The sequence below is a fragment of the Bufo gargarizans genome, chromosome 7 (assembly GCF_014858855.1).
Source record: "Bufo gargarizans isolate SCDJY-AF-19 chromosome 7, ASM1485885v1, whole genome shotgun sequence".
Taxonomy (NCBI): Eukaryota; Metazoa; Chordata; class Amphibia; order Anura; family Bufonidae; genus Bufo; species Bufo gargarizans.
In genome coordinates, this window is record NC_058086.1 from 187,481,362 (window position 1) to 187,501,022 (window position 19,661).

General features: G+C 42.5%; 1 protein-coding gene across 1 annotated transcript in view; it reads right to left on the reverse strand.

Moving 5' to 3' along the window:
• LOC122943473 (peroxisomal acyl-coenzyme A oxidase 2-like) overlaps window positions 1-19,661 on the reverse strand; it is a 43,468-nt gene that overhangs the window by 6,463 nt on the left and 17,344 nt on the right. The window contains exons 3-11 of the mRNA XM_044301237.1: window positions 17,615-17,766; window positions 14,935-15,042; window positions 14,713-14,832; window positions 9,942-10,057; window positions 7,100-7,272; window positions 4,380-4,542; window positions 2,129-2,319; window positions 1,878-2,039; window positions 129-234 (exon numbers count right to left, since the gene is read on the reverse strand). Coding sequence (XP_044157172.1) covers window positions 129-234; window positions 1,878-2,039; window positions 2,129-2,319; window positions 4,380-4,542; window positions 7,100-7,272; window positions 9,942-10,057; window positions 14,713-14,832; window positions 14,935-15,042; window positions 17,615-17,766 — 1,291 coding nt within the window. The remainder of the gene's footprint in view (window positions 1-128; window positions 235-1,877; window positions 2,040-2,128; window positions 2,320-4,379; window positions 4,543-7,099; window positions 7,273-9,941; window positions 10,058-14,712; window positions 14,833-14,934; window positions 15,043-17,614; window positions 17,767-19,661) is intronic.

The window sequence follows — 19,661 nt, forward strand, 5'->3', positions numbered from 1 at the left end:
ACCTTCAACGGGTAACATCAGTCTGTCAATTTATTCATCATTTTCTAGGAGGAATAATGAGACAGCCCTCTAATGAGAATTTTGCTCACATTTCATTACACTGACAGACTAGGTGAGTAGGCACTTACTATTGAGGCTTTCACAAGCTCCACAGAGGTGCTGTTCCACGCCAGGTATTGCTCCGCCCCCGATTTCACCAAGCTCTCGATTTTTTTCGCTGCGGGTTTGACTAAACTGAAAAAAATATATATTATTGTATCATTTACAGTGTAATTACACTGACGAACATCATGGCGATACAATGCCGTTCTATAGATAGAGCAGCACTATACACCTGGCCGACTGGCGGGAAGTCTGCAGAATGGCTCTTCAGTGGTGACTGGTTAGGATGAGCATTTTGTCTGTCACTGGAATACTCGGCAGTGTACAGTGTGAAATATTATCGATTTCCATGGCTCAGTATGCACTTTTCTCTGATGATACCCAATATTATGTTACTACACTGCTATTAGATTTGAAGGGAGTAAAATATTTATCCGACTCCCAGCACCCCTGTCGATCAGCTCTTTGAGGAAGCTGCAGTGACGTCACATTCATCAGTCACATGGCCCAGGTGCAGCTCAGTCCAATTCAAGTGAAGGGGCCTGGACTGCTATACCAAGCACAGCCACTATACGATGTATGGCGCTCTGCTTGGTAAGCTGCCAGGAGGACTGTGGGCTCCTTATCATGGCTGATCTATGGCAGTGCCAGAAGTTGGAACCCCTACCAATTAAATATTGATGACGGGTCATCATTACTGTTCTCCATGAACACCCCTTTTACCAATTGTATAATTATTACATCTTACATCAACTTTAGGGTTAAAGGCTATGTACACCTTTGGGAGGCAATTTTTTATTACGATTTAATTTTACATTTATTTTTTTCTAAAAATCATATTTTCAATTGGCCTTTTTTAAAATATTGAGCTGTTCTGTCACAAAGGGTTAACTCTTTTTCTAGCTGTGTGACTGGTGCTTTCACTTGGTAAACCTTCTCTCTAAACTACTAAGAGGTCATAAACATTTATTTAAGTCACATTCTTATCTGTAAGATAAGGATTGAGCATTAATGAATGCTTATAATGTCAGAGAGCAGAGATAAGGAGTCTGTCAGATCCCCAACTGACGGAAAAGAGAGAAAATCCAGAGGATGCTAGTAGAGCATCTCAGCTCTGTACACTAAAAAGGATTCCATATTGTTAATAAAGACCAATTGAAAAAATTAATTTTAGTTCAAAATACGTACAATGCAATAATAATTTAAAAAATTGCCCCCAAAAGCTGTACATAGCCTTTAAGGTTCCTCCAGACACCTTCCCTAATACACGCTCAACTTCTGTCAAGTGTATATATGTGTTCTACACCGGAGAGGGAAGCAATTCGCTGCCAGGCCTGGAGAACACAAGGATCGAGAATGTAAAATTCAACTTTGTCCACTCCTTCTTCCCTCCTACCTGTCCCTCGAGATAGCCCAACAGCCTCTCTGCCACATAACAGTATGGTACTACGGTAGGTAATAGCTTTGTGGACCTGTTAAAAGATTCTGCATCTTGTCCTGGAGACTTCCAGTTACAGGGATGGGATGGCAGGTTCTCTTTAAGAAGGCAATGCTTCAATTCACCATTTTCTAAAGAGGGAAATTGCTGTACAGTCCGTCCCTCCACACCATAACCTTACTGCTGATATTCAGATTTGGTGCCATTTGGGCTAACCCTGTCCTCCAACCACCAAAACATAACTGGTAAGTAATCTGCCTATGTATGAGACGGTTCTGTAATGTGCTATTGAACATCGGAAGAGGGCATCAAAAGTTCAGTGCCAACCTTCTCTTACCTGTATGCCCTATACTCATATGCCTTCAGGTACACCTCCGGATTCAGGAAGTCAGCAGGTCTCATGGCCTTGCATCCACCAGCCCCTGGAGAGGATAGATAGGCTGTACTGGCTGGTAATGGTTTCCCCAACTGGGCACCAGTAAAACATTTGATCAAAAATCTAGGAAAAATAATAAGTGAAAATAAATTCAGAAAGAAAATGCATGAACAACATCGCTCTTGATATCAGATATTGTTATATAGTGTTACCTTGCAGTTTGCAAGTGCAGGACGGTATTCTCCCCTTCGTAAGTACACGAAGCAGTCACTTTGGTGTAGAGGGAAGGTAAACCACTGTAAAGGGAATAGCCGTGGCCCCCACATGCCTTGCGGCAAACTTCTACTCCATTTGAGCAGACTTCTGTTGCGAAAGCCTTCATTCCGGCTGTAAGGGCATGGAGCTGGAAATACAAAAAAGATAGTACAATGTTAAAAAATAGATAATTTATTCTGTGCTACTCATCTACAAGTGTTACACAATCTACATAACATCTGTAGTGCCCTGGAGAAAGGGTACTTTGGACAATGGACGTTTGTGAACATTTGCCCCTATTGCTACTATGCAAAGACAGCAACTCTCTACTTTATTGCACTTTGAACAGTTGATTTGCACTATGATTTATGCTGTTTTGTGCACTTATACTGTTTTATACTGTTGAGCTGAATTTTATGTGGTTTATCATCTGGTTCATTTGCACTGTTCCGTGGAAAGGGTAATACACAGCCACTTAATACTGAGAGACTTTGGGACTTTTTACCTGTGCACTGAGAATCGATTAATTTTCCACAGTTATTAATTATAAGAGAATATGGAAAGCTACGTTTTTGAAGGAAAAAAAAAACAGACCTTTTGACCGTCTGATTAAGTTCTGTTAGACTGTGTAGGTCTTAAAATTGCTTAGTTTTTCCCATTGACTTGTACTGAGGTTCTATACAAGTCTATGGCAGACTAAAATTGCAACATTACTTCTGTTTTCACCCCTCCCACTAGAATATTCTCGTTAATTTAGAAACTGTATAAAAGTAGAGCAGTCAGAGCACCTAGTCTTCTGCAGATAGGGACCAGGGTTCAGTAGGAGAGAGTGCCAGACTGCACAAGTGACCAGAAGAAGATGCGGAAACTGGTATACTCTGCCACTGACCCTGGTTCAACAGCCCTTTTGGTCAGGGTACCAGTTTTCTGAAAGAGAGAGGGACAACTAGCTCAGACCTTTCCTCAGCACAGAACCTTCTTCTGCCAGAGTGAAAACTGCCTTGCCTGTATTGCTTTCCATTTGAGTTCCTCTAGTAAAAGAAGTGAGTGCGGATACCCCCACCAATCGCTAGGGCGAGAAGAAAGAAGTGCATGCATATAGCGCTCTATTTTCGCGCTGCAGGAACATCTATGGGCCCATCTCACTTCTGTGAGAGAAACACAATATGTGAACACTTCTCTCTTCTTGTTCAAGTGATCGTGAGGGTCTCATCGCTGACACCCCCGCCGGGGAGCAACACGTTTTATGTGCGTCTATGACATATCAAAAGTTTTATAAAGCCACATTGACCCTTCAAATAGATATGATGAACATGTGTAGTTTTAAAGTGCAACTCTAACTTGGAGTCACTTATTAGTGAATGCCACTATAAACATTTCAGATTATAATATCACCATCACATCGCAATGTCAGTAACAGAGCAGAGCACTGCCAGAGAAATCAGATTAGATTCTGCAGCCCTGTAGGGGCCACAATTAGAGTATAGGTGCCATTTACAGCAGCTCTTATTCTGTGAATGTTTTGCCTACAGAGGGATTTAAAGATGCCTATCAGTATATTGTGATAGCCCCGATCAGTGATCCTTTCACAGAATACAAGCAGCATAATCCGCACTTACATCCTGCAGGCAGCACAGTTTTTAAGCAAGCATCTAAATAGATGTAATAGATATCAACTTTGTATACCCAGTAGACATGCTCCCTCCATACAGTATTTAAAGCCTATGTACACCTTTAGGGAGCTAAAAATCTTTTTTTTTCCATTTGGTCTTTATTACAAATGTTTAGTCCCTTTCTCTGTACAGCCTTGAGATTCTCCAGTAACAGGCTCTGTGTTCTGGCCAGCAGCTCAGCTGACGGCTCCTTATCTCTAATCTCTGACCTTATAAACACTCTTATAGTGCAGTTCTTACCTTACTGATAGGAATGTGACTTAAATAACCGTTTATGACCTTTTAGTAATTTAGAGATAATGGTTATTAGATGACAGACACAGCGTGAAAGTACAATTCACACAGCAAGGCAAAAGTTAACCCAGAAGTTAAGCTGCTGAATAATTTTAATAACGACCAACTGAAAAAAAATATTTTAAGCCCAAAATGAGTAAAATGCAATCATAAAAAAATTGCCCCTGAAGGTGTCAATAGACTTTAATATACGAGTCATAGAATAGGTGATCTACAAGATTGAACAATGTCATCATTGTACCTCAGGAAGCGTGTTAAAGTTCTCCTTCTTAATCTCACTGTACACGTCGTGGTAAAATGTATTCACATATTTTGCTGTAAAACTGACAGCGTAACACGTAGCCACGAGGGGCAAAAGTTTTTGTTGCTGAGTTTGGTACTCAAGGATTTTTGGTTCTTTGTCCCTAGGGTGAAAAATAAAAAAAAGTCACAATAAAGCATGAAAAAAACAAAGAGCTGCCTGTAATTTCTAATAATTTCTTACTAGCATGGAAATCATTACCACGTCTGATGAAGCTCTCAAGTCTCCACTATAGTGGTAGCCTGTATTTGGATCTTAAAGGGGTTGTCCACTTTAGAAAACTCATTTTCAATTACCATTTTCAGGAAAACTGAGTTAATAGAGGAGGGAGGGGGTGGTCACTAACTATGGGCCCTTATCTGTTGTTAGTTAGTGCTACCTAAAGATGGTGTATTTTTCACTCTGAAGGACCCAGCATAGCCAGGCAATAATAGGGGGAGCCCATTTATTTTAATAAAAACCATGCAATTGCTGAATTTTCCTGTAGAGACGCTGCAGGGAGACTGAACAACCCACAAATTAAAGCCGATTGTTGGGGTACACTCATCAAGGGATTCTTCTAACAAAAAAAGGTGGACAACTCCTTCAAGTGATGACAGCTATTATGTTCAGACTACAGCCTAAGGATGAGTGATGTCATCAAGTCAACCTGTGATCTCATGAGAAGAAGTCAATAAAAACTCACTCGGTATGTGAAAAAATAAAGAATTTGTGGCTCGCGATGTGACCGCTATACAGTTTGCTTTTCTAGAGGCCTCATGAACAAACCTGCCTAGTTATACAGGGATAGAGAAAGTTGATTGACAAACATTGATGTACAGTAAGGTCCATAAATATTGGGACATCGACACAATTCTAACATTTTTGACTCTATATACCACCACAATGGATTTGAAATGAAACAAACAAGATGTGCTTTACCTGCAGACTGTCAGCTTTAATTTGAGGGTATTTACATCCAAATCAGGTGAACGGTGCAGGAATTACAGCAGTTTGCATATGTGCCTCCCACTTGTTAAGGAACCAAAAGTAATAGGACATAATAATAATCATAAATCAAACTTTCACTTTTGAATACTTGGTTGCAAATCCTTTGCAGTCAATTACAGCCTGAAGTCTGGAACGCATAGACATCACCAGACGCTGGGTTTCATCCCTGGTGATGCTCTGCCAGGCCTCTACTGAGACTGTCTTCGGTTTCTGCTTATTCTTGGGGCATTTTCCCTTCAGTTTTGTCTTCAGCAAGTGAAATGCATGCTCAATCGGATTCAGGTCAGGGGATTGACTTGGCCATTGCATAACATTCCACTTCTTTCCCTTTAAAAAACTCTTTGGTTGCTTTTGCTGTATGCTTTGGATCATTGTCCATCTGCACTGTGAAGCGCCGTCCAATGAGTTCTGAAGCATTTGGCTGAATATGAGCAGATAATATTGCCCAAAACACTTCAGAATTCATCCTGCTGCTTTTGTCAGCAGTCACATCATCAATAAATACAAGAGAACCAGTTCGATTGGCAGCCATACATGCCCATGCCATAACACTACCACCATCATGCTTCACTGATGAGGTGGTATGCTTAGGATCATGAGCAGTTCCTTTCCTTCTCCATACTCTTCTCTTCCCATCACTCTGGTACAAGTTGATCTTGGTCTCATCTGTCCATAGGATGTTGTTCCAGAACTGTGAAGGCTTTTTTAGATGTCGTTTGGCAAACTCTAATCTGGCCTTCCTGTTTTTGAGGCTCACCAATGGTTTACATCTTGTGGTGAACGCTCTGTATTCACTCTGGTAAAGTCTTCTCTTGATTGTTGACTTTGACACACATACACCTACCTCCTGGAGAGTGTTTTGGCCACGCCTAATGTTTTTCCTATCTCTGATGTTTTTTTTGTTTTTTTTCAGCCTAATAATGGTTTACTTCACTGTTAGGCCGAATGCACACGGCCGTTTTTCACGGTACAGTGTATTACTGTACTGTGGCCGGCAGCAGGGAGCGCACAGTGTCATAGCAACCAATGACGCCGTGTGCTCCTGCTCTCAGCAGGAATCCAGCCCGTAGTTCCACGGACCACTCACGGCCGTGAAAAATGGCCGTGTGCATTCGGCCTTAGTGACAGCTCTTTAGATCTCATCTTGAGAGTTGACAGCGACGGATTCCAAATGCAAATATCACACTTGAAATGAACTATGGACCTTTTATCTGCTCATTGTGATTGGGATAATGAGGGAATAACACACACCTGGCCATGGAACAGCTGAGAAGCCAACTGTCCCATTACTTTTGGTTCCTTAACAAGTGGGAGGCACATATGCAAACTGTTGTAATTCCTGCACCTTTCACCTGATTTGGATGTAAATACCCTCAAATTAAAGCTGACAGTCTGCAGTTATAGCACATCTTGTTTGTTTCATTTCAAATCCATTGTGGTGGAGTATAGAGCCAGAAAATGTTACAATTGTGTCGATGTCCCAATATTTATGGAGCTGACTGTAGGTGTTATGGCGGCCATATTAATTGTCACTTCTTTGAAAAACAATTATTATTATGAATGGTTGAGTAGAAGTTTCAAAAAACGTGACAGAAGAAGACAACTGAAAGTTAAACATAAGCAGAAGGTTCTTGGTGATATACATGGTCATCGAATGCTGGAGAACATACCCTGGTTTTAGCTCTGACTGGCGTCTCACAGCAGAATATCGGACAGAGATGGTACAGGCTTTCATCAGAGCCTCCAGAACCTCGCGTTGGAGCATGTTGACCCTCACAGCGATCATGGTGAAATAGTTCATCTTGTCAGATCCACGTTTAACATAGGAGCCATCAGGCAGAACCTGGTGCCAAAGAGGTAATCAACATCAACATCTCTACTGTACAGAATTTATGGAAATATCAAGCGCTGGATTATTATACGTTTCTCCTGTTTTACAGCGTAAAAAAGGTGTGGAACAGCACACATGCTGGTGCCATGGTGTCTCTACTGGATAATCCCTTTTTTGGTCTCACAATTTCTAAAACGTTTTTCTCCACACACCTATAGGGCCATGAACACGGCTTGTGAATGGCCCAACTATGCTTATGGGTCGAAACATCACTAGGTGTGCGGAGAATAAACCTCTTGAGACGCGTGTGTGGCTGATAACAGATTCTACAAGAAGCAGTATCACGAAAAGTACTTTCCTTCTCTTGCGGCTGGGGTGATACGTCCTCGGCTATGTTCACACACAGTCCTTCTTTGTTTGCAGTAATATACTATTCACATGTTTCATCATAGCTGACATTGTGAGGTCCCGGCCTCCCCGATAGTCTGTTCCTGCACTACACCATCTACTGCTGGGGCATCACATACTATGTAGAACCCCGTGATCGGCCCCATGTGGGACATTCTCCTTGGTATTGCAGGCACAGACACCATCAGCGTCGTAATGGGGAATATTTTTATCTTCACTTTTTAGTATCTAATTTATGATATCGATTAAATATCTATCCATCCAGCATCAGACTGATGTCCCTTGGGCCAAAAGGAAATTATTCTGAGGGCCCAAACCTCTGTTTATACAGGAACTTTAAGGCCCTGTTTAATTAGGAGTCCATTATTGTCAAAACATGGGCCCACCAAAAGGATTTTCTGGTACTCTGCTGGGCCAAATCAACCCCGTATCCATCTAATCTCTGTCTATGGACTCAACTTTTCACTGGGTTCTTAGTCGTTCGCTGCCTTGTATAGTTATTTACATCCCATGTTACATTATCATATCTGCTCCACCAGATTGGTGACATGGCTCCCTGTCTTTCCTGAGCTGGACATTAAGGATCTCTTAAATATAATGGATTACATCCCTAAAAACACTCCCATCAGCCAGAAGGATGGAAATGGTTCTCCAAGCTTTTCAGAGATCTGATATGTGACCTGTCAGAGGTTTTAAGATGGACATTTACCCCTCAGACTCTTGTCTTTGCTGTGGGTCTCCACAAGCAGATATCACTCATTGTCTGTGGTCTTGTGGGATAATTCAACCTTTCTGGTCAAGGGTCACGGGACTTTACCCAAACACACCTTAAAGGGGTTTAACAAATGTTGTTTTACCGATGACCTATCCTCTAATCTTTGGCGATTGGACACCTGGGACCTCCACTGATCAGATGTTTGAGAAGGCACTGGAGCTCGCAGTAGCGCTGCGGCCTTCTCTCAACTCGCCAAGCACAGCGCTGTACATAGTATAGTGGCCGTGCGTGGCATTGCAGCTCAGGCCCACTCACTTTTACGGGGCTGAACTGCACCAAGGCCATGTGACCAGCGAACAGAGCTTCACATGGTCTAGGAAAAGCTGTTAGAAGGTCGTGGTGCTAATGTGAGGCACTAATGCCTTCTCAGACAACGCGGTCAGAGCCTCGGACAGGTAACCTACATAGTAGATTATGTTGCCCCTTTTTGATGGTTTAGTTTCGAAACAAATTGATGAAAATTTGAATACATAAAAAAAATTGTCTAATATCTGATATCTAATATCTATTATCTGTATATCATCTACCATCTAATATCTATTTTCCTACTATTATATATTATCTATTTATCTATTATATATCTACTATCTCTCTATCATCTATCTACTGTGTCTATCATCTATCTAATATCTACCCATTATCTATCATATACTGTATCTATTATATATCTACTGTTATCCACCTACCATCTACCTCTTTCTTTATGTAATTTTTCTTTATGCATCTATCTAATCTACCCTTTATCTTATCCACCCTACTGTGAATTAAATGCAGAGAATTTGCAAATAAATTATGCTGAAGATACTAAAAATCTGCTGAGCAGTACATTATGTGACACAGTGGTGACCCTTATGTAAGCAGAAGATGGGCATGTGATCCTTAAACAAGGTGTCACCCATGGGTTGCAGAAGTTTGAATAAGTCTCAAGTGACAGAAGTAGACAAACACCGGATGCGACTACTCCTCCCAGGACCGCCTGACTACAGGTGTGTGCACAGGTTCTCTCTCTGTATTACAGCCAAAGGCAGGTTCCCACGGTGAGAGATCCACAATCCCTTGGATTTCTGCTGTGGATTTTCAGTTTATATGCTGCAGTTGTGACCATGGATTTCAATAACGCTAAACTGCGAATGGCTGCTGATCGCGGTTTCCATGCCAAGAATTAACATGCACACCACTGTATATCTAGAACAGCAGGGTTTACCTGTTCTGTAGGCAACATGTGGCCCTACCGTGGGGCCAATATGCGATTTGTTGGCGCCATAATGAGGTATGATTATACACAGATGTCAACAGACAAGATCTAAACAGGATGGGGCATAATGCTGGCTAAAAAAATAATGCACATAAATCTACACTATTTAACAAGTTTTGGTTCATTTACGTGGTTTTTTGGTGCATATTTTTTGTTTTTGGTAACAACCCCATGGAAATCCATGGGGAAAACCACTATACACAAGGGACCCGATGACTTACAAGATATATAAGCAAGTGTTACCTGTGAATATCTGCTTAACATGTTTTCCTTAGGGATGCGAATATTTCTCATTATGAGGAATCCATTGTCAATGTTCTCAAAGGACATCTTAGGTCCAATGTCCCCGACAGTTATTCCTGAATAGAGGTAAATGATCTGCTCGGTTATAGACCGAAATGGAATATCAAGCCTCTGTCAGCAGGATCAACCCCTATTAAACTAGCCGTAATGCCTGGTAGGGATGACTTTGCTGATTTGCCAGAAATAACGGCTTTCAAAATAGGCAAATTAGGGCTTACATTTCCCAAGGGCTGGCCCTACCCACTGCAGCTTAGCTCCTCTGCTCTGCTTCCCTGGACAGTCCCCCCCCCCCCCCTCCACCTGGAAGCCTGGCTATTTAATCTATTGGAGGGGGGTGCGTCCGGGGAAGCAAAACAGAAGAGATTAGGTGCACCAAGTGGCTTGGGCCAGGCCTTGGTGCACTTTGGCCCTAATTTCCATACTTTTAAAATTGGTACTTATTTCTCTTATATGAAGCAATGAATCAGGGTAAAAAGGAATATAGACAGTCAGCCGGGTCAGTGCGATCAGCCATTATGTTTTATTTTATTTTATTTTTATGGGGTTGATCCTGCTGACAGATACTCTTTAAAGAAACTGGTTAAGTTAAAATTATATATATATATATCCCCAAGGCGACATTTCTTACTTGTGACTGCTACGATTTTCTTTTACAAGAAACGTTCAGCTTCATTATAGGTTTGTTTAAGCAAATGCTTTTAATATATAAGATATTATTCTTGTCTTAGATCTCAGCATTGTGCTGTTCTTCTGTTATTCCTCCTGGAAATGTATGACTTCACTAACAACTGGGTGCTACTATCCCGTGGGGTGTGTCCCTCCACAGTTTGGCACTGTCAGCTCTGATTGGTCAGTGCTATTGTGTAGCAATTGGTCAGGGTGAAGCCAACTGTGAACCAGACCAAAGTGCTCAAAATCAGTGTGTATCTCACTTTTGCTATTTTGACTGAATGGACTTGAATCCATGTTTTAAAGGCTATGTACAACTTTGGGGACAATTCATTTTTATTAGTGCATTGCACTCCTTATGAGCCAAGAATCATTTTTTTCAATTGGTCTTAATTAAAAATATGGAGTTCTTTTCTCTGTACAGGGCTGAGATGCTCTACTAGCAGGATCTGAATTTTCTCTCTGCTCTGTCAGGCAGGGAGCTGATGGGCTCCTTATCTCTACTCACAGACATTATAAACACTCATCAAAGCTCAATCCTTATCTTACTGATAAGAATGTGGCTTAAATAAGTGTTTATGACCTCTTAGTAATTTAGAGATAAGGGTTATTAGATGATCGGCACAAAGTAAAAGTAGGATACACACAGCTAGAAAAACAGTTATCCTTTTTGACAGAACAGCTCAATATTTTTAATAAAGACCTATTCAAAAAAAATATATAATTTGCCCCAAAATACAATCATAAAAAAACAAAAATAATTGTTCTCAGAGGTGTACATAGCCTTTAACCCCTTAAGGACCCAGGACGTACTGGTTACGTCCTAACTTTAAAACTACAATGCGGCGCGGGGGTTAATCGGAACAGGATGTCCGCTGAAATCATTCAGCGGGCATCCTGTCACAACTCCGGGGGGCGATCGCATCGGCGATCGCAGCAAACCGCAGGTCAATTCAGACCTGCGGTTTGCGGCTTTTACCTGCGGTGCCATCGGGTCCCCATGCGGCTGTAGGGGGGACCCGATGGCATGGAAGGCAGCACGATGCCTTTCTTAGGCATCAGCGCTGCCTTCCGGTGACGAGCCTGTGAGATCCAGCCCCCTGGATCTCACAGGCCGGAAGCTGTATGAGTAATACACCCAGTATTACTCATACAGCCAATGCAGAAGTATTGTAATGCATTGTAAAGGGGATTAGACCCCCAAAAGTTCAAGTCCCAAAGTGGGACAAAAAATAAAGTGAAAAAGAAAGTTGAAAAAAGAAAGTTATCCCCCCAAAAAAATTTTAGTTTCAAGTAAAAATAAACCAAAACGTCATTTTCCCCGAAAAGTAAAAAAAAAAAAAGTATACATATTATTAGGTATCGCCGTGTCCATATCGACCGGCTCTATAAAGATATCACATGACCTAACCCCTCAGATGAACACCGTAAAAAATAAAAACTGTGCTACATAAACCATTTTTTGTCACCTTACATCACAAAAAGTACAACAGCAAGCAATCAAAAAGGCGTTTGCCCACCAAAATAGAACAAATCTAACAGTCACCAAAATTAGCCCCTACCTAAGATAATCGCCCAAAAACTGAAAAAACTATGGCTCTCAGAATATGGAGACACTAAAACATGATTTTTTTTTGTTTAAAAAATATTATTGTGTAAAACTTACATAAATAAAAATAATGTATACATATTAGGTATCGCAGCGTCCGTATCGACCGGCTCTATAAAAATATCACATGACCTAACCCCTCACATGAATACCGTAAAAAATAAAAACTGTTCTAAATAAACAATTTTTTGTCACCTTACATCACAAAAAGTGTAAATGCAAACGATCAAAAAGTCACACGCACCCCAAAATAGTGCCAATAAAACAGTCATCTCATCCCGCAAAAATCATACCATACCCAAGGTAATCGCCCAAAAACTGAAAAAAATTATGGCTCTCAGATTATGGAAACACTAAAACATGATTTTTTTTTTGCTTAAAAAATGAAATCATTGTGTAAAACTTACATAAATAAAAATAAAGTATACATATTAGGTATCGCCGCGTCCGTGACAACCTGGTCTATAAAAATATAACATGATCTAACCTGTCAGACGAATGTTGTAAATAACAAAAAATAAAAACCGTGCCTATTTCTTGTTAGGCTACTTTCACACTAGCGTTCGATCGGATCCGTTCTGAACGGATCCGATCATAATAATGCAGACGGAGGCTCCGTTCAGTACGGATCCGTCTGCATTATTTTAGCATAAAAACAGCTAAGTATGAAAATAGCCTCGTACGGATCCGTCCAGACTTTCAATGTAAAGTCAATGGGGGACGGATCCGCCTGAAGATTGAGCCATATTGTGGCATCTTCAAACGGATCCGTCCCCATTGACTTACATTGTAAGTCTGGACGGATCCACACGCCTCCGCACGGCCAGGCGGACACCCGAACGCTGCAAGCAGCGTTCAGCTGTCCGCCTGTCCGTGCGGAGGCGAGCGGAGCGGAGGCTGAACGCCGCCAGACTGATGCAGTCTGAGCGGATCCGCTCCATTCAGACTGCATCAGGGCTGGACGGCTGCGTTCGGGTCCGCTCGTGAGCCCCTTCAAACGGAGCTCACGAGCGGACAGCCGAACGCTAGTGTGAAAGTAGCCTTACCTTGCCTCACAAAAATACTGCCACCCTATCCCGTAGTTTCTAAAATGGGGTCACTTTTTTGGAGTTTCTACTCTAGGGGTGCATCAGGGGGGCTTCAAATGGGACATGGTGTAAAAAATGGTGTAAAAAAAAAACAAAAAACAGTCCAGCAAAACCTGCCTTCCAAAAACCGTATGGCATTCCTTTCCTTCTGCGCCCTGCTGTGTGCCCGTACAGTGGTTTACGACCAGATATGGGGTGTTTCTGTAAACTACAGAATCGGGGCCATAAATATTGAGTTTGGTTTGGCTGTTAACCCTTGCTTTGTAACTGTAAAAAAAAATATTAAAATGGAAAATCTGCTAAAAATGTGAAATTTTGAAATTGTATCTCTATTTTCCATTAATTCTTGTGGAACACCTAAAGGGTTAACAAAGTTTTTAAAATCAGTTTTGAATACCTTGAGGGGTGTAGTTTATAGAATGGGGTCATTTTGGGGTGGTTTCTATTATGTAAGCCTCACAAAGTGACTTCAGACCTGAACTGGTCCCTAAAAATTGGGTTTTTGAAAATTTCAATATTTGCTTCTAAACTTATAAGCCTTCTAACATCCCAAAAAAATATCATTCCCAAAATGATCCAAACATGAAGTAGACATATGGGAAATGTAAAGTAATAACTATTTTTGGAGGTATTACTATGTATTATAGAAGTAGAGAAATTGAAACTTGGAAATTTGCAATTTAAAAAAAAAAAAAAAAGGTAAATTTGGTATTCTTTTTTAGAAATAAAAATTATTATTTTTTAATTCATTTTACCAGTGTCATGAAGTACAATATGTGACGAAAAAACAATCTCAGAATGGCCTGGATAAGTCAAAGCGTTTTAAAGCTGTCAGCACTTAAAATGACACTGGTCAGATTTGCAAAAAATGGCCAAGTCCTAACCCTGGGTTCACACCTGAGCGTTTTACAGCGCGTTCAAACGCGCTGTAAAACGCTTAAGACATGAAAACCAATGCTTCCCTATGGGAAGGGTTCACACCTGGGCGTTTTACAGCGCGTACGAACGCGCTGTAAAACGCCCGACGCTCAAGCAAGTACTTGAGCTTCTTTGGGGCGTTTTGACGCGCGTTTGTGGCCATAGGACACTGCAGTCAATGACACAAACGCGCGTCAAACGCGCGTTTACTATTACAAAAAACGCGCATAAAAACGCGCGCGTAAAACGCGCGTTTGAGGAACGCTCAGGTGTGAACCCAGGGTTAAGGTGAAATAGGGCTGAGTCCTTAAGGGGTTAGGAAGAGTTATAGCAGCAAATAACTTTTGGAAATGAGATGTCGGATAAGCTTACACGGTGCATGGGTCATGTTCAGGTGTCCACGTACAAACAGTCTAGTGATTGTTACCTGGGAGTGGAGAGTGGTCCTCAAGACTTCGGACCTGGACTATGAACGGATGCATGCCGTATTTCTTTCCGTTGCTATATAGCTGAGCTAGGACCACAGCATGAGTGCTGGTTTTTCCTACTGCACATATAAAAAATACATAAATAACAGGACGTTATGTCATTTAAGAATATATCAAAAATTGGGGCGCAAAAGTTTAAAAAATTTAATAAAATGACTTACAATCTCCTGGCCACCATTTTGTTGCTGTAATCTGGGGAGTGTCTATTATAAATTCCTGGGTGGAAGGGTCAAACGTGGCCGTGGTCTCTAAACCCCGCAGATATGTTCCTGCAAAAGTATAACATAAAGGCATAAAATATGCAGAGGGTTAGACCATGTGGCAAACGTACTCCAGTAGCAGTGTCCATATACAGTACGAGTGCGCCGATCAGTCTGGGGCTCAATTTTCGGTGCCATATAGTACGGTAGTACCCACACAGAAATACCATACAGTACGGGTCAGATACACTATAGCAGTGCCACATACAGCCATATGTAAAAGGTGCAAACACTTGGTTGTTGGGTGATCACATCTTTCATTTGGCAGCACGTCATTCCTGTATAACCAGGGGATTTGTCATCCACAATATGCAAGCTGGATGGGGGATTAATGATCGCAATAATGATCATAGTAATGATCAGGACAAATGATCATTCCTTCCCAATCACTTTTCCTCAGGGTATGTGAAAAGCACCTTTAAAACGAGTGAGATCGATGATATACAAGTCAGCACTCGTTTTAAAGAGTTTTTTTAACACAGCCTCATACAGTGATCATTATTGCGATCATTCGTCCTCCATTCAGCTTGCACATTGTTTGCAGCAAATCCCTTGGCTATACAGGTTGATGTACCACCGCATGAAAGATACAATCACCTGAAACATCACCCTGTACAACAGGGGATTTGCTGCCAGGTATATGCAAGATGAATGAGGGATAAATGATCATTATTACGATCATTACTCCCCATTTGCCTTTCTTTAGAGAATGTGAAAAGCCCCTTGAAAACAAGCGCTGATCGATGATATACAGGTTGATTGGCACTTAAGGAGGCTTGTCACACAGCCTGATGCAAGGTAAATAGGGGAGGAATGATCATTATTGCTGCGCTGGGGTCCTAGGTTCGAATCTGACCAAGGACAACATCTTCATGGAGTTTGTATGTTCTCCCTGTGTTTGTGTGGGTTTTCTCCGGGTACTCTGGTTTCCCCCCACACTCCAAAGACATACTGATAGGGAACTTAGATTGTGAGCCCCATTGCGGACAGCATGATGTTCATGTCGGTAAAGCACTGCCGAATATGTCAGCGCTATATAAGTGCGTATAATAAATAAATAAAAATTTAGCTTGCATATTGCAGACAATATGCAAGCTGAATGGGGGACGAATGATCGTAATAATGATCATTCCGCTCCCATTCCCTTTGCATCAGGTTGACTGTGTGAAATGCCCCTTAAGACGAACGCCAATTGACTTGTATATGATTGATTGCTGCTTGTTCATGGCTGCCTGGTGTAAAAAGCCTAGCACATATCGATTGTGATTTCATTACTGTATGGCCTCATGCACACGACCGTTGTGTGCATCCGTGGCCGTTGTGCCGTTTTCCTTTTTTTTTCGCGGACTCATTGACTTTCAATGGGTCCGTGGAAAAAAAAATCGGAAAATGCACCGTTTTGCAGCCGCATCCGTGATCCGTGTATCCTGTCCATAAAAAAAATTAGACCTGTCCTATTTTTTTGACGGACAACGGTTCACGGACCTATTCAAGTCAATGGGTCTGTGAAAAAACACGGATGCACACAAGATTGGCATCCGTGTCCGTGATCCGTGGCCGTAGGTTGCTTTCATACAGACAGATCCGAAGATCCGTCTGCATAAAAGCTTTTTCAGATCTAAGTTTTCACTTTGTGAAAACTCATATCCGACAGTATATTCTAACAGAGGCATTCCCATGGTGCACACTGTGCCACCAACGAATTATTACAATAGAGGGAGGAAGGGGGGGGGGGCGATGGGGGGCGCACACTGTGCCACCAACAAATTATTACAATAGAGGGAGGAAGGGGGGGCCGCACTGGCCACCAATGATATTCAAACTGGGGAGGGGGGGGGTCTGCCCCCTGCTGCCTGGCAGCCCTGATCTCTTACAGGGGGATATGATAGTACAATTAACCCCTTCAGGTGCGGCACCTGACGGGTTAATTGTGCTGATCACGGCCCCCTGTAAGAGATCGGGTGCTGCCAGGCAGCAGGGGGCAGTCATGTACACAGTTTGTAGTATATTCTAACTAGAAGCGTCCCCATCACCATGGGAACGCCTCTGTGTTAGAATATACTGTCGGATATGAGTTTTCACGATCTAACTCATATCCGACAGTATATTCTAACATAGAGGCGTTCCCATGGTGATGGGGACGCTTCAAGTTAAAAAATACCATCGGATTGGAGAAAACTCTGATCCGATGGTATAAAAGGGACTTCTGACTTTACATTGAAAGTCAATGGGGACGGATCCGTTTGAAATTGCACCATATTGTGTCAACCTCAAATGGATCCGTCCCCATTGACTTGCATTGTAATTCAGGACGGATCCGTTTGGCTCCGCACGGCCAGGCAGACACCAAAACGACTTTTTTTTCATGTCCGTGGATCCTCCAAAAATCAAGGAAGACCCACGGACGAAAAAACGGTCACGGATCACGGACCTACGGACCCCGTTTTTGCAGACCATGAAAAAATACTGTTGTGTGCATGAGGCCAATGTCAAGCACATGACAAATTCAGCTCTGCTACATGTGCAGAGATATTATTGCTAGGATCTAACATCAGCTAGATTGCAAAAAATAACGACTTACCATGTCCTAGTTCAGTCTGTGCGTAGGTTCCTATGATTTTATAATTTTGTGCGAGAGGCAACCACTTAGCAACTTGCTCATCGGAGCCCAGGGCGCTGATCGATTTCACAAACACATTATGTATATTAAGAGCAAGTTCTCCTCCTAGTGCCCTGAAATCAGAAGATCAGAATAAACGGAATCAGTAAACAAGGCTGGAATCGTAGTTAACAAGAGACGTCTCGCACCAGCACAGGCTCACCATTGTAAACCCCCCCCCCTTTCTAATTTAACCCCTTAAGGATCCATGACGTAGCTGTATGTCATGGATCCGATCCCTAAACATGGCGCCCGCTCGCATCGTGCAGCGGGCACCTTAGCAGAGACCCGCGGCACATGTATGCGATCAGCCATAATCGCATACATCTTACTTTTCAGATGCCGTGGTCAAATGTGACCACGACACCTGCGCAGACCAGATCCGGAAGTCGTGCGCTTCCGGGCCGGTAACAGCGTTCCTGGCTGAGATCGGGGGTAGGGTTGAGCGAATCCGAACTTTTGGATTTTTGGACCCCGGACCCGAACCTTTCAGTAAAAGTTCGGGTTCGGTGTTCGTCGATTTAATGGCGCTTTTTGAAAGGCTGCAGGGCAGCTAATCAACAAGCGTTTCACATGGCTGTGATTGGCCAGTGCAGCATGTGACCCAGCCTCTATATAAGCTGGAGTCACGTAGCGCCGCACGTCACTCTGCTGTGCTTAGTGTAGGGACAGGATGCTGTTGCTGTGAGGGAGAGAATAGGAAATAATCTGATATCAGAACTTGTTGTTAACTCTGCGATCTACAGCGATTTTTTATGTGGGTGCAATGCAACATTTTTGTACCCTGCCCTGAGCCCAGTGACACAGAAAAATTTCGTTTTTTTCGTCTGTTAGTTAGGTGGGCGTCGGTGGCTATGTAGTGTACGGGAGAGTAATACCCCGTCACTACTGAAGGGTCACTTGGGTATTGTCGTTCCCCCTGTATTTAAGGGGAGGTTGGTATAGAACATCTTGTCAATGTACTGCCATATATTTTCCTGTTACTGTGAAACGTGCATGTGCAGGCCGGCTAGGGTGTTATTCCAGCTCTGAGTCACTAGAGGGAGCTAGGGAGCCCTAGTCTATATAAGGCCCAGTCAGGAAGTAGTAAGCAGGCAGACAGTGGGAAGAGGAGTCAGAGATGATCCTGTGTCTGAGTCAAGGCCAGGCTATGGGCCTGTGAGAGGAGCGCAGGCCTGAAGCCTGCCGACTAGGAGAGGGTAGTAAAGGCCCTGTAACCGGGTTCCGGATCCAAGGAGAAGGTTCCCCTCCTGAGTCATCATCCGTTCAGATGAAACAGCATAAGTAAGCCATCAGCCAAGACACAGAATACCACAGAGGCCGATCAGATAAAGCAAGAGGTACTCAAGATAACAGAGGAGGTACTAGATAAGGACAGCTTCAAGGGTACGCCAGATAAAGGGCATTAGACCTTGGAGAGAAAGTCACATGTGTCAGGACCAGTCAGGAATAGTGTGCAAGCCGCCTGTACTGCATCTCCTGCAATCAACACTCTGTATTATACATTGCTAAGACCGGCCATTCTGTAATTCCAAGAACCACCTGTATTCTTATATAAAACCAACTGTCTTTCATGGAACGGCGCTTCTAACTGCGTCCATGTATTATTATCGCTGATATTCAGTAAAGTTCCAGTTTTTGTTGGCTATCCTGTGCTTGCTTCATTCTTCTACAATACCATACACGGCGTGTCACCGTTTAATTGACACTGGCGTCACGAACTTTTAATCACCTGCCTGTTCCAGTATTTGCCCCGATTTGAAGACGACAGTGGATCCCAGGTTAGTGGGTAATCTGCACTACAAAGCCCAGCATACACTACTGACCCCCTGGGACACTGCAGCTATTTTATGCAAGTTCAGTGCACCAGCACAGCATATGTGCCAGGGAAAGGGAAAATAATATAGGGAATCCGTCTGAGTTCAGGGACCCAGGGGGTGACATATTAAAAAAAAAAATTCTGTAAAGT